This window comes from Aedes aegypti, chromosome 3 (assembly GCF_002204515.2).
Source record: "Aedes aegypti strain LVP_AGWG chromosome 3, AaegL5.0 Primary Assembly, whole genome shotgun sequence".
Classification (NCBI taxonomy): Eukaryota; Metazoa; Arthropoda; class Insecta; order Diptera; family Culicidae; genus Aedes; species Aedes aegypti.
This window is the reverse complement of record NC_035109.1, coordinates 144884616-144897754: the sequence shown is the minus strand read 5'-3', so window position 1 is coordinate 144897754 and position 13139 is coordinate 144884616. Positions and strand designations below refer to the sequence as shown.

Genomic DNA, 13139 nt, shown 5'->3' with positions numbered 1-13139 from the left:
CCGAATTTAGTACTATACCATTTAATTCCACTAGAGTTTGTATCCTTTGACAGATACGCGTATTTCGACCTCAACTGTAAGGCCGTCTTCAGTGTCGTGTACTAGTCTCGACTCTAGTACACGACACTGAAGACGGCCTTACAGTTGATTTCGAAATACGCGTATCTGTCAAAGGATACAAACTCTAGTGGAATTAAATGGTATAGTACTAAATTCGATTTTTTCATCTACTTGTTGATTTATGCCTAGCAAAATATTTGCACCATTATCAAAGCTTATAATGTTAGCTTAAGGCTCATTTGCAGAGAATGCCTTATGTATTGAGCAGCACCGTAGTCACCTTAATGCAATAGATCGGAGAAATTCTCACATTTTTTTAAATATTTGGCATCAAACTCCATAGAATGAATGAAACGAAAATTTTAATGTATCATCATTTGAATTCGGTCACTATTCGGCCTATTCGGCCGAATAACAGAATTCATTATTCGGCAGACCGAATATTCGGCAAAATCAAAATAATCGAGATATTCGGTACATCTCTACTGAGAAACCAATTTTTGAAAAGTAGATGATGAATGTTGAATATATATTTTCAAAATTTCTGAATGATCATTGTTTGACATGCAACAGCCAAACCCAATTTGTCATGTATTTTCTCGATGATAAATTGACCGAAACTCGTTAGGCAGAATTTGTTTGATCCATTTGTAGTCATATAGTTAATCATAAAACCAAATGATTAAGCTATTAAGTATGATTCCAATCTCAACACAAGCTTCGAGATTATAAGATCAATTATTGTAATTTAAACTAAGTATGCTGTTCTACAGCAAGCTTTATTCCAAATGCCAATTTAATCTCAACTGCGTACTGCGATCAAAGGAAAATGCTATTCTTGATCATTCCTGGAAATAGGGCCGGATCAGCTGACCAAGCTGATTACCGAAGATGGCACGGAGCTGCAGTTGACACAGAGCCAGAAGGAGGAAATTTTCTCGCAGCTGCAGAACAGCGGAAACGGTAAAGATGATTTGTCGCACTATTTCTTATTGTAGTTGTAGCTTTTAGCGAATGTTGAACTGTTTTCATGAAGCAAAAGTCCACTGCCTGTTGTATTCTATTTTCTAGCTTACATTTAATAAATTTAAGTTTATTTATCTAACTAATCTCGTGGAAGAAACACTTCATTAATCAAATATCTGCATCTCTCAAGTGGTTGTCGGTGACAGGTGTCTTCCATTTAGTTTTAAAAGTTACGTAGGTACCTATCATTACATCTCAATCATTGATGAATGGCACAAGTTAATAGCTGTTCTGTCCTTAAGACAGTTACAAAAATCTTGCTCCACGGTACGTTTTACAAGTATTTTCCTGCTTCTCACAATGCAAAAATGATATGCAGACATTAAATAACTGGAAATGTTCATGAACACCAAACTGAGAAATAGAGATGTACCGAATAGCACTATTCGGCCTTCGGCCGAATACCGAATAATTGGAAAATTATTATTCGGCCGAACATTCGGCCGAACATTCGGCCGAATAATGACCTAATATTCGGCCAAACAAAATCCTAATATTCGGCCGAATAACACCGTCTAATTTCTCTAAAACTATATTTTTAATCCTGAATAAAGGAAAAAAACGAATTTGCTTAAGTAGGGAAAGCTTCTACGGTGAAAATTTGAACGGATTATGAATGGAAATGAATGATCGTCCTCTTGAGCTTTTGAAACCAATTTGTAGAAATCACAAAAACAGTAAATTTCAAAGATCTTTCGTATTTCTAAAGTAAGAGATCTGTATTCTATTGCTAGCACTTTTTATCCATCTCATGTTTTGTTAAAAAATAACCCAATATACGTCACTAGATTTCTCATCCGACTTTAGGAAGTGTTTCAAAGAAATTGGAACAAACAGACTACAGACCACTGACTAGCATAATACAGGAAGAACTTGAGCAGGTGTCTCAAACCAAACAATATCGAAAGAATGGAAAGTGCTAATAGGTATATGTGAACGGTTAAAATTAAAAGCATTGAGTCCATACGCGTCAAACTAGTCTAGTGGTTCCTTACAGCCCCAGAAAAATGATCATAAAGCTATCAGGTCCGAAATATTTGACATGGATTGATACAGTGCCAAACAAATGTTTGTCATCGCATAGATTTGGTTGGTATGAACTTTAGGTTTCAACTTTGTTTGTCTGTTGGTCTATGATAATAAATCTTCGAGCTGTTTAGTAGAATACCTATAAGTAGATGAAAAAACCGAATTTAGTACTATACCATTTAATTCCACTAGAGTTTGTATCCTTTGACAGATACGCGTATTTCGACCTCAACTGTAAGGCCGTCTTCAGTGTCGTGTACTAGTCTCGACTCTAGTACACGACACTGAAGACGGCCTTACAGTTGATTTCGAAATACGCGTATCTGTCAAAGGATACAAACTCTAGTGGAATTAAATGGTATAGTACTAAATTCGATTTTTTCATCTACTTGTTGATTTATGCCTAGCAAAATATTTGCACCATTATCAAAGCTTATAATGTTAGCTTAAGGCTCATTTGCAGAGAATGCCTTATGTATTGAGCAGCACCGTAGTCACCTTAATGCAATAGATCGGAGAAATTCTCACATTTTTTTAAATATTTGGCATCAAACTCCATAGAATGAATGAAACGAAAATTTTAATGTATCATCATTTGAATTCGGTCACTATTCGGCCTATTCGGCCGAATAACAGAATTCATTATTCGGCAGACCGAATATTCGGCAAAATCAAAATAATCGAGATATTCGGTACATCTCTACTGAGAAACCAATTTTTGAAAAGTAGATGATGAATGTTGAATATATATTTTCAAAATTTCTGAATGATCATTGTTTGACATGCAACAGCCAAACCCAATTTGTCATGTATTTTCTCGATGATAAATTGACCGAAACTCGTTAGGCAGAATTTGTTTGATCCATTTGTAGTCATATAGTTAATCATAAAACCAAATGATTAAGCTATTAAGTATGATTCCAATCTCAACACAAGCTTCGAGATTATAAGATCAATTATTGTAATTTAAACTAAGTATGCTGTTCTACAGCAAGCTTTATTCCAAATGCCAATTTAATCTCAACTGCGTACTGCGATCAAAGGAAAATGCTATTCTTGATCATTCCTGGAAATAGGCATCGAGATAGGCAATTATTTTTCTTTTCAGGTGCATAGTCCCCGTTAGACAAAATTTTCCGCTGATTTGCTGTTGAAAAGAAAAAAGAATCGCCGATTTTATGCGTGTCTGAAATGGTCAAGAAAACCATTTTTCTTTGATCGCAGTAGGCAGTTGAGAAGAAATGGCTTTTCAAATGGAGCTCGCTGTAGGAAATTTGTTGACCCTTTCGATCTTGGAATTACTTCACTTTTCTTGTGAAAAGCAGCTAAAGTAGCTATACGGTTCAACTGTAAGCTGATTAGCATTGATTTGCACTTGCGAACCATCAGTTGGCTGTTGAGAAGGATAGAGGGTTCAGATGAGTTGGAAATGAGAAAAACATAGGAGGTCTTTCAACGAACCTTAAGAAGCACAGAAGCAAAATATCAATAGCTTGGATTCCTCCGGTCACAACACCCCCTCCCCAAATGATGGACGTCATTTTTGGATGACCCCAAAGGGTGCGCTGGGCAGGGCATGTTGCAAGACTACCGGACAACAACCCTGCAAAGATGGTGTTCGGGTAGAATCCGGTTGGTACAAGAAGGTGGGGAGCACAGCGAGCGAGGTGGCTTGATCAGGTCCAACAGGATCTGGAGAGCGTGGGCCAAAATCGAAGTAGGAGGGACACAGCCATGGACCGAGTAAATTGGCGTAACATCGTTAACAAGGTTTTATCAAACTAATTGATGTAACATTAACTAAATAAATAATAATGGTTTAAAATTAAACGTCGAATTTGCTAGATAGGCCTTGCGCGAGTAAACTGTGCCTTCTCATGATGCTTTACGGATGACGTGTTATGAGCAAGGCCATGAAGGTCGTAGGTTCGAATTCCTTCGGTCGACGATCAGCTCGTAAAGGAAATTTTCCCGAATTTCCAGGGCATAGATTATCTTCGTAATTATACGATACAAGCATGCTAAAGTGGTCCATTGGCAAATAAAGCTCCTAGTTTATAACAGTGGAAGTGCTCATAAGAACACTAATCTGAGGAGCCGGCTCTGTCCCCTGTTGGGACGATACGCTAGAAAGATGAAGAACAAGTTATGTGTGTGAATACAGAATGCATCGTTAAAATAACCAAAATAGCCGTTTGGAAAAGCATAGATAGCGCCACCGTACTCTTGTGTGTTTGACAGAACAACAAAGCTGTCACAATGTTAAATCCAATATACGGAGGTGCCATTGTTTTGATGTGGTAAGTGCCGAAAGATTTGCCTTCAATGATCCATGGTACATTCATGGCTATTCAGCATGACCGTTGGTTCGAATCCCGCTGGTCGAGGGTCTTTTCGTAAAAGGAAATTTTCTCGATTCCCAGGGCATAGAGTATCTTCGTATCTGCCACACGATATACATACACATGCAAAAATGGTCAATCGGCAAAGAAAGCTCTCAGTTAATAACTGTGGAAGTGGTCATAAGAACACTGAGAAGCAGGCTTTGTCCCAGTTGGGACGTAACGCCAGAAATAAGAAGAAGAAGATCCATGGTACAGGCAGTCTGCATCTCGAATTGACTGTTTAACGATAAATTTGCGACGATCGATGCGCCATCATATTTCATATAACGGAGGATATTAGAACTAACTTGGAGGTGATGATTTGGAGGTTATTTGGCAATTTGGAGGTTAAAATCCCCTCCAAACACTAGCGATTTTGCGGTGGGATGTTGACGTTTGATGACGAATAGGATCGGGGACGGTTTGTTGTGGCCATTACTTTTTGTAGATGAGAACAGTTTAGATAAAGGAAAACGTAGAGAAATGTTCTTCTTCTTTCTGACGTTACGTCCCAACTAGGGCAGAGCCTGCTTCTCAGCTTAGTGTTCTTATGAGCACTTCCATAGTTATTAACTGAGAGCTTTCTTTGCCAATTGACCATTTTTGCATTCGTATATCGTGTGGTGGCAGGTACGAAGATACTCTATGCCCAGGGAAGTCGAGAAAATTCCCAACCCAAAAGATCCTCGACCGGTGGGATTCGATCCCACGACCATCAGCTTGGTCTTGCTGATTATCTGCGCGTTTACCGCTATGGCTATCTGGGCCCTAGAGAAATGTTATGATCAGTAACAAAATATAGCTGGCTGCCTATTTGTGGAGTTGTGCGATCCTTTTCTTATCCTATTTCTTTTCAGATTTATATCTATGACCACCAGTTTTGAAGACGAAGAAGATGTTTTGGTCACCGGAGTTCATCGTTATTCAAGCTAAGTATTAACCATTAAATACTTACGTACTTTAATCAACTCGACACTGTTGCTTCATAAGAGCTCAACTGACATGGTGGATTTCTTTTCAATGTTCCTCTCTTCGACTTATGGCAAAAAAAAAAGAAATTTGCAATGTTTCTTGCTTAAGGCTGGGCTACAATGATGAGAGCGGCACCGCGGCGCGGCAGGTTTTGACAGAAAATGTATGGGTTAACTGTCAAAACCTGCCGCGACGCGTTGCGGCTCACATCATTGGAGCTCAGCCTTTATGAAGTAAAATATAGTGATAAATCGGTCAAAGAAGATAAGACCTAAAGCAAAATCAATTTCGAACCTAAGCTATTGCTGAAACATTGTTACAGAATGGACAATCGAAAAAATTGCGTTTGTAATTCAAACACATACCATGTAGCCTGGTGTGGTGGATAGAATTCACGCCTCTTACACCAAGGACTTGTGATCGAATCCCATCCCCGAATAGTCAATTAAAAAAATGTATTTCAACTATTAGGATTTTTTCGCGTAAAACATTTTTGTTTCCGGGGCGATAAATGACCATCATATAGAAAAGTTTGTTTGTTGCAAAATATGTTAACTTTAAGTTTTTGCTGTCCCATGTCTTAGTCTTTGTGTATATAAAGCTTAGGCGAATAAAAAAAAAATAAGGAAAAAAAATGTTATGTGGACTAAGATATCCCGCGCGTGCAAAAATTTCGGGCAAGATTGATCACGATTTAAAAACGCGATTCGCTAAAACGTTTTTTAGGATAGTTACTTGTGTTGTAAATAGGCCATCCAAAAAGAAGATCAATTTGTTTGGTATTGAGGAAGTTACATAGATCCGTCCTTATGGGCTGTCCATTAATTACGTAAGGCAATTTTCGGTGTTTTTGAACCCATACGAGGATCTATTCACAAATTTCGTAACGATGAAGGGGGTGATGTTACAGTTCATACAAAATTTGAAAAACATTCATATAAAATGCGTTACAAGAGGGCGGGTGGATGTCAAAAATGGTAATTTTTGGCGTTATGACAATTGTGAATGAACCCCTTAATAATTGTGCATTATTACAGCTCTTTCGGTAAAACTACAGTTCAGCGCCTGTCATTCATTGATCTTTATAAAAAATCTGATCATTGATCATTGGGGAACGTCCATAAACTACGTCACGCAAAATTAATCATTTTTCTTCCTCTACAACTCTTTTTAAGACCACAATCTTCATTCATTTATTTAATTAACATCTAAACAGATAACACTGAATCAACTACACTACCCGCCATAAGTATGGTATCGCATCATCTAGTATTGCAACCAGTGTCTGCATATTTCAATATACAGTCAACATCGCCGATCCTCAGTAGGATCCGTCATCGTTGAATTCTTCTTTGTGTGAATGTTTTTTTTGACAATACATGCACGAATCTGGTAGAACGTGCATTCAGTTTTTCAATTACTTTTTCCCCACTGATTCTCATCCACCTACTGACAGCAAATTCAATTCCGCTAGTGAAAAAAATCATTTCCCTCAGAATACCCCACAAAAACATTCGCAAATTGCAAAAGTTGTATTTTTTATTAAAAGGCAATCATGATTTATCAACTGGAGGCATCACATTGCCGTTTTCTTGAATCAGTAATATAAAATTCATTTGTATTTTTTTATTTTCAATTTCAGTGCCTCTAGGTGAAATTGAATATTGAAATGACACCAACAGTGGGTGAAACTGAATGTGGGCGTGTGTTGCACCCACTCTCTTTCTCGTCGCATTCGCACTCGAAGTCAGGTTGGCTTCTTGCTAGTGGAGTTTGTTTTTGTTCGTTTTCGCAATGATCGGGTATCATTCGGCTGAATTTTTACGACACTGATTGCAACACCCCAGTTGAATATTGCAGCACCCCGAAAAATTTAGCATCACCCGTAAACTATTACACTAATGACGCAGTATCTAGGAAACCATACTTTCTAGAAAGCTGCGGTCTTCAGCAAAGTTGTACAGAAGCCTTACGGCGTTCATCAGCTGAAATTTTTAATGCGTCATTTTGCCGCTACGTGGCGCTAGCGTGCATCTAATTTGGTCATATTCTAGCAGGCTCTAGCTCATGAACCTGACCACCTAGAACTTCGTGTCTTCAGCAAAGTTGTTCAGAAGCTTAAAAGCAATGTGAGGCAGCACTGATTGGTTAGCAATTTTGCCGCTACGTGGCGCTAGTGTGCATGTTATTTGATTATATTCTAGCAGGCTCTAGCTAATGAACCTGACCACTTAGAATGTTCGTGTCTTCAACAAAACTGAGCAAAAATATGACCAAATTAGATGCACACTAGCGCCACGTAGCGAGAAAATGGCGCATTATAAATTGCAGCTGATGAACGCCGTAAGGCTTCTGTACAACTTTGATGAAGACCGCAGCTTTCTAGAAAGTATGGCTTTCAAGATACTGCGTCATTAGTGTAATAGTTTACGGATGATGCTAAACTTTTTGGGGGGTGCTGCAATATTCAACTGAGGTGTTGCAATACTAGATGATGCGATTCCATACTTATGGCGGGTAGTGTATTTCACGCCACAATACTCGGTTCGTGGTCGCATCTCTCCATCCTCGGTTCTGCCCCATGCTCGCCAAATTGATACGCACTTGATCCGCCCACCTATTTCGCTGCGCTCCACGCCTTCTTGTACCAACCGGATCCAACGCGAACACCATCTTTGCAGGGTTGCTGTCCGGCATTCTTGCAACATATCCTGTCCATCGTATCCTTCCAGATTTTGCCACCTTCTGGATACTGGGTTCGCCGTAGAGGTGGGCGAGCTCGTGGTTCATCCTTCACCGCCACACATCGTTTTTCTGCAGACCGCCAAAGATCGTCCTAAGCACCCGACGTTCGAAGACTCCAAGTGCTTGCAAGTCCTCCTCGAGCATCGTCCACGTTTCATGCCCGTAGATGACTACCGGCCTTATGAGCGTTTTGTACATGATAAATTTGGTGCGGGTGTGAATCTTTTTTGACCGCAGCTTCTTGTGGAGGCCATAGTAGGCCCGACTTCCACTGATGATGCGCCTCCGTATTTCACGGCTAACGTTATTGTCAGCCGTCAGCAAGGATCCAAGGTAGACAAACTCGTCGACCACCTCAAACGTATCCCCGTCGTAACACTGCTACCTAGGCGAGCCCCAGTCGCGCTCGGCCCTACCAGCTAACATGTACTTTGTCTTGGCCGCATTCACCACCAGTCCAACCTTTGCTGCCTCGCGTTTCAGGCGGGTGTACAGGTCTGCCACCTTTTCAAATGTTCGGCCGACAATGTCCATATCATCGGCAAAGCAAACACATTGACTGGACCTCGTAAAAATCGTACCCCGGCTGTTGAGCCCGGCTCTCTGCATAACACCTTCTAGCGCAATATTGAACAACAGGCACGAAAGTCCATACCCTTGTCGTAGTCCCCGACGGGATCCAAACGAACTGGAGTGTTCGCCTGAAACCTTCACAACAATTTTGCACACCTTTCATCGTAGCTCTTATCAGTCTCGTGAGCTTCCTGGGAAAGCTGTTCTCGTCCATGATTTTCCATACCTCTACGCGGTCGATGCTATCGTATGCCGCCTTGAAATCGATGAAAAGGTGATGCGTTGAGATCTGGTATTCACGACATTTTTGGAGGATTTGCCGTACAGTAAAGATCTGGTCCGTTGTCGATCGGCCGTCAACGAAGCCGGCTTGATAACTTCCCACGAACTCGCTTACTATAGGTGACAGACGACGGACGATAATTTGGGATAATACTTTGTAGGCCGCATTTAGAATGGTGATCGCTCGAAAGTTCTCACAATCTAACTTATCGCCTTTCTTGTAGATGCATATCACCCCTTCCTTCCACTCCTCCGGTAGCTGTTCTGTTTCCCAGATCGTGCCTATCAGCTGGTGCAGACTAATGGCCAGCCTCTCCGGACCCATCTTTTTGAGTTCAGCTGCGATACCATCCTGACCAGCAGCTTCATTGTTCTTGAGCTAGTGAATGGCATCCTTAACCTCTCTCAAAGTGGGGGCTGGTTGGTTTCCATAGTCCGCAGTACCGACGAAAGCATTCACAGTCCCGACCTTCATTGCCTGTGCTCTCAGCACCATTCAGGTGTTCGTCGAAGTGCTGCTTCCATCTTTCGATCACCTCACGCTCGTCCGTCAAAATGCTCCCATCCTTATCCTTGCACATCTCGGCTCGCGGCACGAAGCCGTTGCGGGATGCGTTGAGCTTCCGCGTTTCTTGAGATCGACACAGCTGTTCCATCTCCTCGCACTCCGTCTCCTCTAGGCGGCGTTTGAGAGCACAATCTCTCAAAAATTAAAATAATTATGGCAAACTAACCGATTTTTTAAATACACCCTAAATTTAAGGGGGCAGGATCCGTCATTGATTTCGGAATTTTCAGAGGCAGTTTTTTGTTCAAAATCAAGAAAATTCACATGAAAATGTGTTCACTGTATTCTATTTTCCAACCGAAACACAGTGAACACATTTTCATCGAATAATTTTTAGTTTTGAACAGAAAAACTGCTTTAACAGTTTTGATCATGACGATGATTCCGATGGCGGAGCGTTGAAATTTAAACGTGTATAATGGATTTACTAGGCTCAAATGAAGAGTAAGATCAATAGTATCTTCAGCAAACTTGATCAAAGTTCACAATAACATTTTCTAAAAGTCTACTGAAGGACGCAATCACCAAATAACAAATAAAAAAATTTGATTCAAAAATTAAACCCTAATAAGAACCACCTGTGTGACGAACTCGCCAAGAGCGAAAAGCCACCTAAGTAAAGATAAATAATAATAATAATAACAGAACCATCTTATAAACTTTTTCGTCCAAAACGATGCAAAGTTCTATTACGAACAACTTTTCTGAAGACATCATACATCTAGAAGCAACGTGAAAAATTCCCTGCCAAGTCGTAAATGCAGTCCTCTGTGCACCCTTGTAAAAAGTCTACAAGGGCTCGTTCTTATTATTGAACACATTTTCCAGATTCGTGTTCCCCTCTCCTCTCGTTGTAAGAACAATCCCTCAGTAGAGTATCTAGGAATGAATTTAACTTAAACAGTAGGTAATTAGTTCATATTTTGTATTGTTAATGTCTTTAACATGATAACATTTAATTTTGGTCCGTAGTTTATGCTGTTAAATCGAGTAAGAAGAGAGCATTGGAGACTTTAGAAAAAAAAATGTGTACAGAGTGATAAGATTTTGGTTAGTGTGCATTACAACTCCTTCATAGTTTGCTATAAAAATAGATTACATCCTCAACAATGTTCTGTTCGATCATATATCGGTGTTATAGCGCCTTCAGGTATGCAATCTATGTTGTCGTTATTTTCGCAACCTTGGCTACATCGCACCTGACACGTGAACATAGAATTTTGTTGCGCTTCTTTCGGAACAATTTTATGCTTATATAGTTTAATTTGATATGGTAGTTGGATTTATGCAAATGAACACATTCTACGGGAATATGTATAAGAAATCATATTTTTATTGATAAAGATTCGGGAAACAATATCTCACAATTCTGTATATTTCTAGGTGGCAATGTGGTGATGGTGCTGAACGACGATAACTTCATAGGCGGTGCTGGAATACAGTTGGAGGATGGCACTCATCTAATTTCAACCGCTCCATCGGGCGCACAGGATCAGAACATCGTTGTAATGTACACCCAAGCGGAGCAGGACCAAGGCACACACAGTTTAATCACAACTACGGCACCAGTGACGACAACCGTAGTCGAAAACGCCCCCAGTGAACAAATGGAACATCACGAAGAAGTGCAGGAAGCAACAAAGTCCGCAGCTGTTACCGACCATGAAGACGAAACTTCTCAAGCATCTACGCAACCCTCGGAGAAAGCATCGGAAAAGGACACCGAGCACATGGAGGTTGATCCCGAGAGCAGCCAGCATGAGACTGATTTGAGTGAATCAGCCGATGTCGACGACTCTAAACATGCAGAATATGAAGAGGAGCAGAAGGCTGCCAAGGAACGTGAGAAACAAAAATTAATATCTGAGCTCGAAGGCGATTGGTCTGAGGATACGGAGGAACAACCAACTGCTGCAGAACAAAAAGAAGAAACGAAGAAATCATCGCCACCACCAGAAAGCACTGAGACATCAACAAAAATTACAGGAAAGGAAGCAGCTAGCAAGAAAGAAACAGTCGCTGAATCAGAAGCAGTCACAGAAAAGCCAAGTGAGAAGGAAATCAATCAACTGTTGGACGATTGGAACAGTGAAAGCAAACTGACCGGGGCAGAATCGGACGTTGATCTGGAGAAAAAACTGGAAAAAGTCGTCGGCGAAAAGGGTGCGAAAGATCTGAAAGAGTCGGAAGAAGAGACTCCCATGGAGACTTCAGCGACCGAAGACAAAACGGCTGACACTGCAGAGAGCAGTATGAATGAAAGCGAAACACAGGTGGTGATATTGGCAGCGGCAGAAAGCGAAACTGATACCTCGATGAAAGAAGATGCGGATAAAAGTCAGGAGAGCCAAGAGGAGGAATACCCTGCTTCCGAGTCCGAAGAAAAGTCGAAAGTAGAGAGTAAAAAGGATGCTACTGAAGAAGAACAAGAGGAATCAAAAGAAGATGAAGAAGACAAAACGAAATCGAAGGAAGTTGTCAGTTCCTTGCTTGGCGATTGGGACGAAGATGATGATCTGTAGAGAGTTGTTATATTCTAGTAGAATAACAGAAATACAATATAAAGTGACTTTTTAGATGAAAAAGTTTAATGTGCTAATATTAACTGTAGCATACAAAGTTTAACACGAATCGGTAATAGCATTACACTGTTACTAATTTTATAGATCAAGTTTTATGTCATACAAGCAATGTAAAACAATCTTCTTTTCAGAACCTTTTCAAATGACTTTTCACTAACCAGTGTTCTCTCCTTAGAAGGCATTTTATTAGATTCGATACTTGAAATAATAAATAGTGTTTTTGCTAATTTTCATTATTTTCAAATTGTCGATTCGGTTTTATGGCAGGGATAAAAGCCTACTGAGGCAAACCCATCTGCATAAAACATCGCACTAAAATGCCCTCTACCGACAGAACCGATTTTATTTTCTTTGGTTGGCGCCCTTGATGTGTTACGCAGCCACTTTACATACTCACTAATCACTATCAAATTTTGGCTTGAAGGTACATTTGGGGACCAATGTTCCCAAGTGTTTCTTTGATTGCAAAAAAAAAAAACTTCACAACTTTATAATTTTAAATCAAATTTGATAAGTTTTTTTTTAGTTTAAGCGATCCTGGAAGTACTAAATATTTACATTTTCGTGTCGTTAGGGTGTAAGATGAAAATAATAAAATGGACCACTTTGTGAATTGGTTGAAAACGTTTCATTTGTTTAAGAGATGATTCTCGTAAAAATGTATAATGTAGAAATATGATGAAGAAATAAACATTTACTGACTGTAAATATGTTAGCCTTGACAGTTTCTCTTCAACTATCCGAAAAGTTTTCAAGAATTGGGCTGAATCAGTGCTGTTAAATATCGATATTGACTCATGGAGGTTTTACTGTATACTGAATACTAGCATTATTTGAAAAGCACACTTGTTGTACAAAATACAAGCGTGGTATTCACCTTCATTTGTGGGCTTCGTGGCCGTGCGGTTAGCGGCGTCT

At 40.0% G+C, this 13139-nt stretch overlaps 1 protein-coding gene across 8 annotated transcripts in view; it reads left to right on the top strand.

Moving 5' to 3' along the window:
* Window positions 1–12929, top strand: part of LOC5575998 (centrosome-associated zinc finger protein CP190) — a 36422-nt gene extending 23493 nt beyond the window's left edge. For 6 of the 8 annotated variants that reach the window (XM_021854109.1, XM_021854108.1, XM_021854107.1 and 3 more), the window contains 2 exons: window positions 919–1023; window positions 11023–12929. In XM_021854109.1, the coding sequence (XP_021709801.1) occupies window positions 919–1023; window positions 11023–12161 (1244 nt within the window). In that variant the 3' untranslated portion in view covers window positions 12162–12929. The remainder of the gene's footprint in view (window positions 1–918; window positions 1024–11022) is intronic. The other 2 variants (XM_021854110.1, XM_021854111.1) reach the window with 2 other exon arrangements.
* The last annotated feature ends 210 nt before the right edge of the window (window positions 12930–13139 follow it).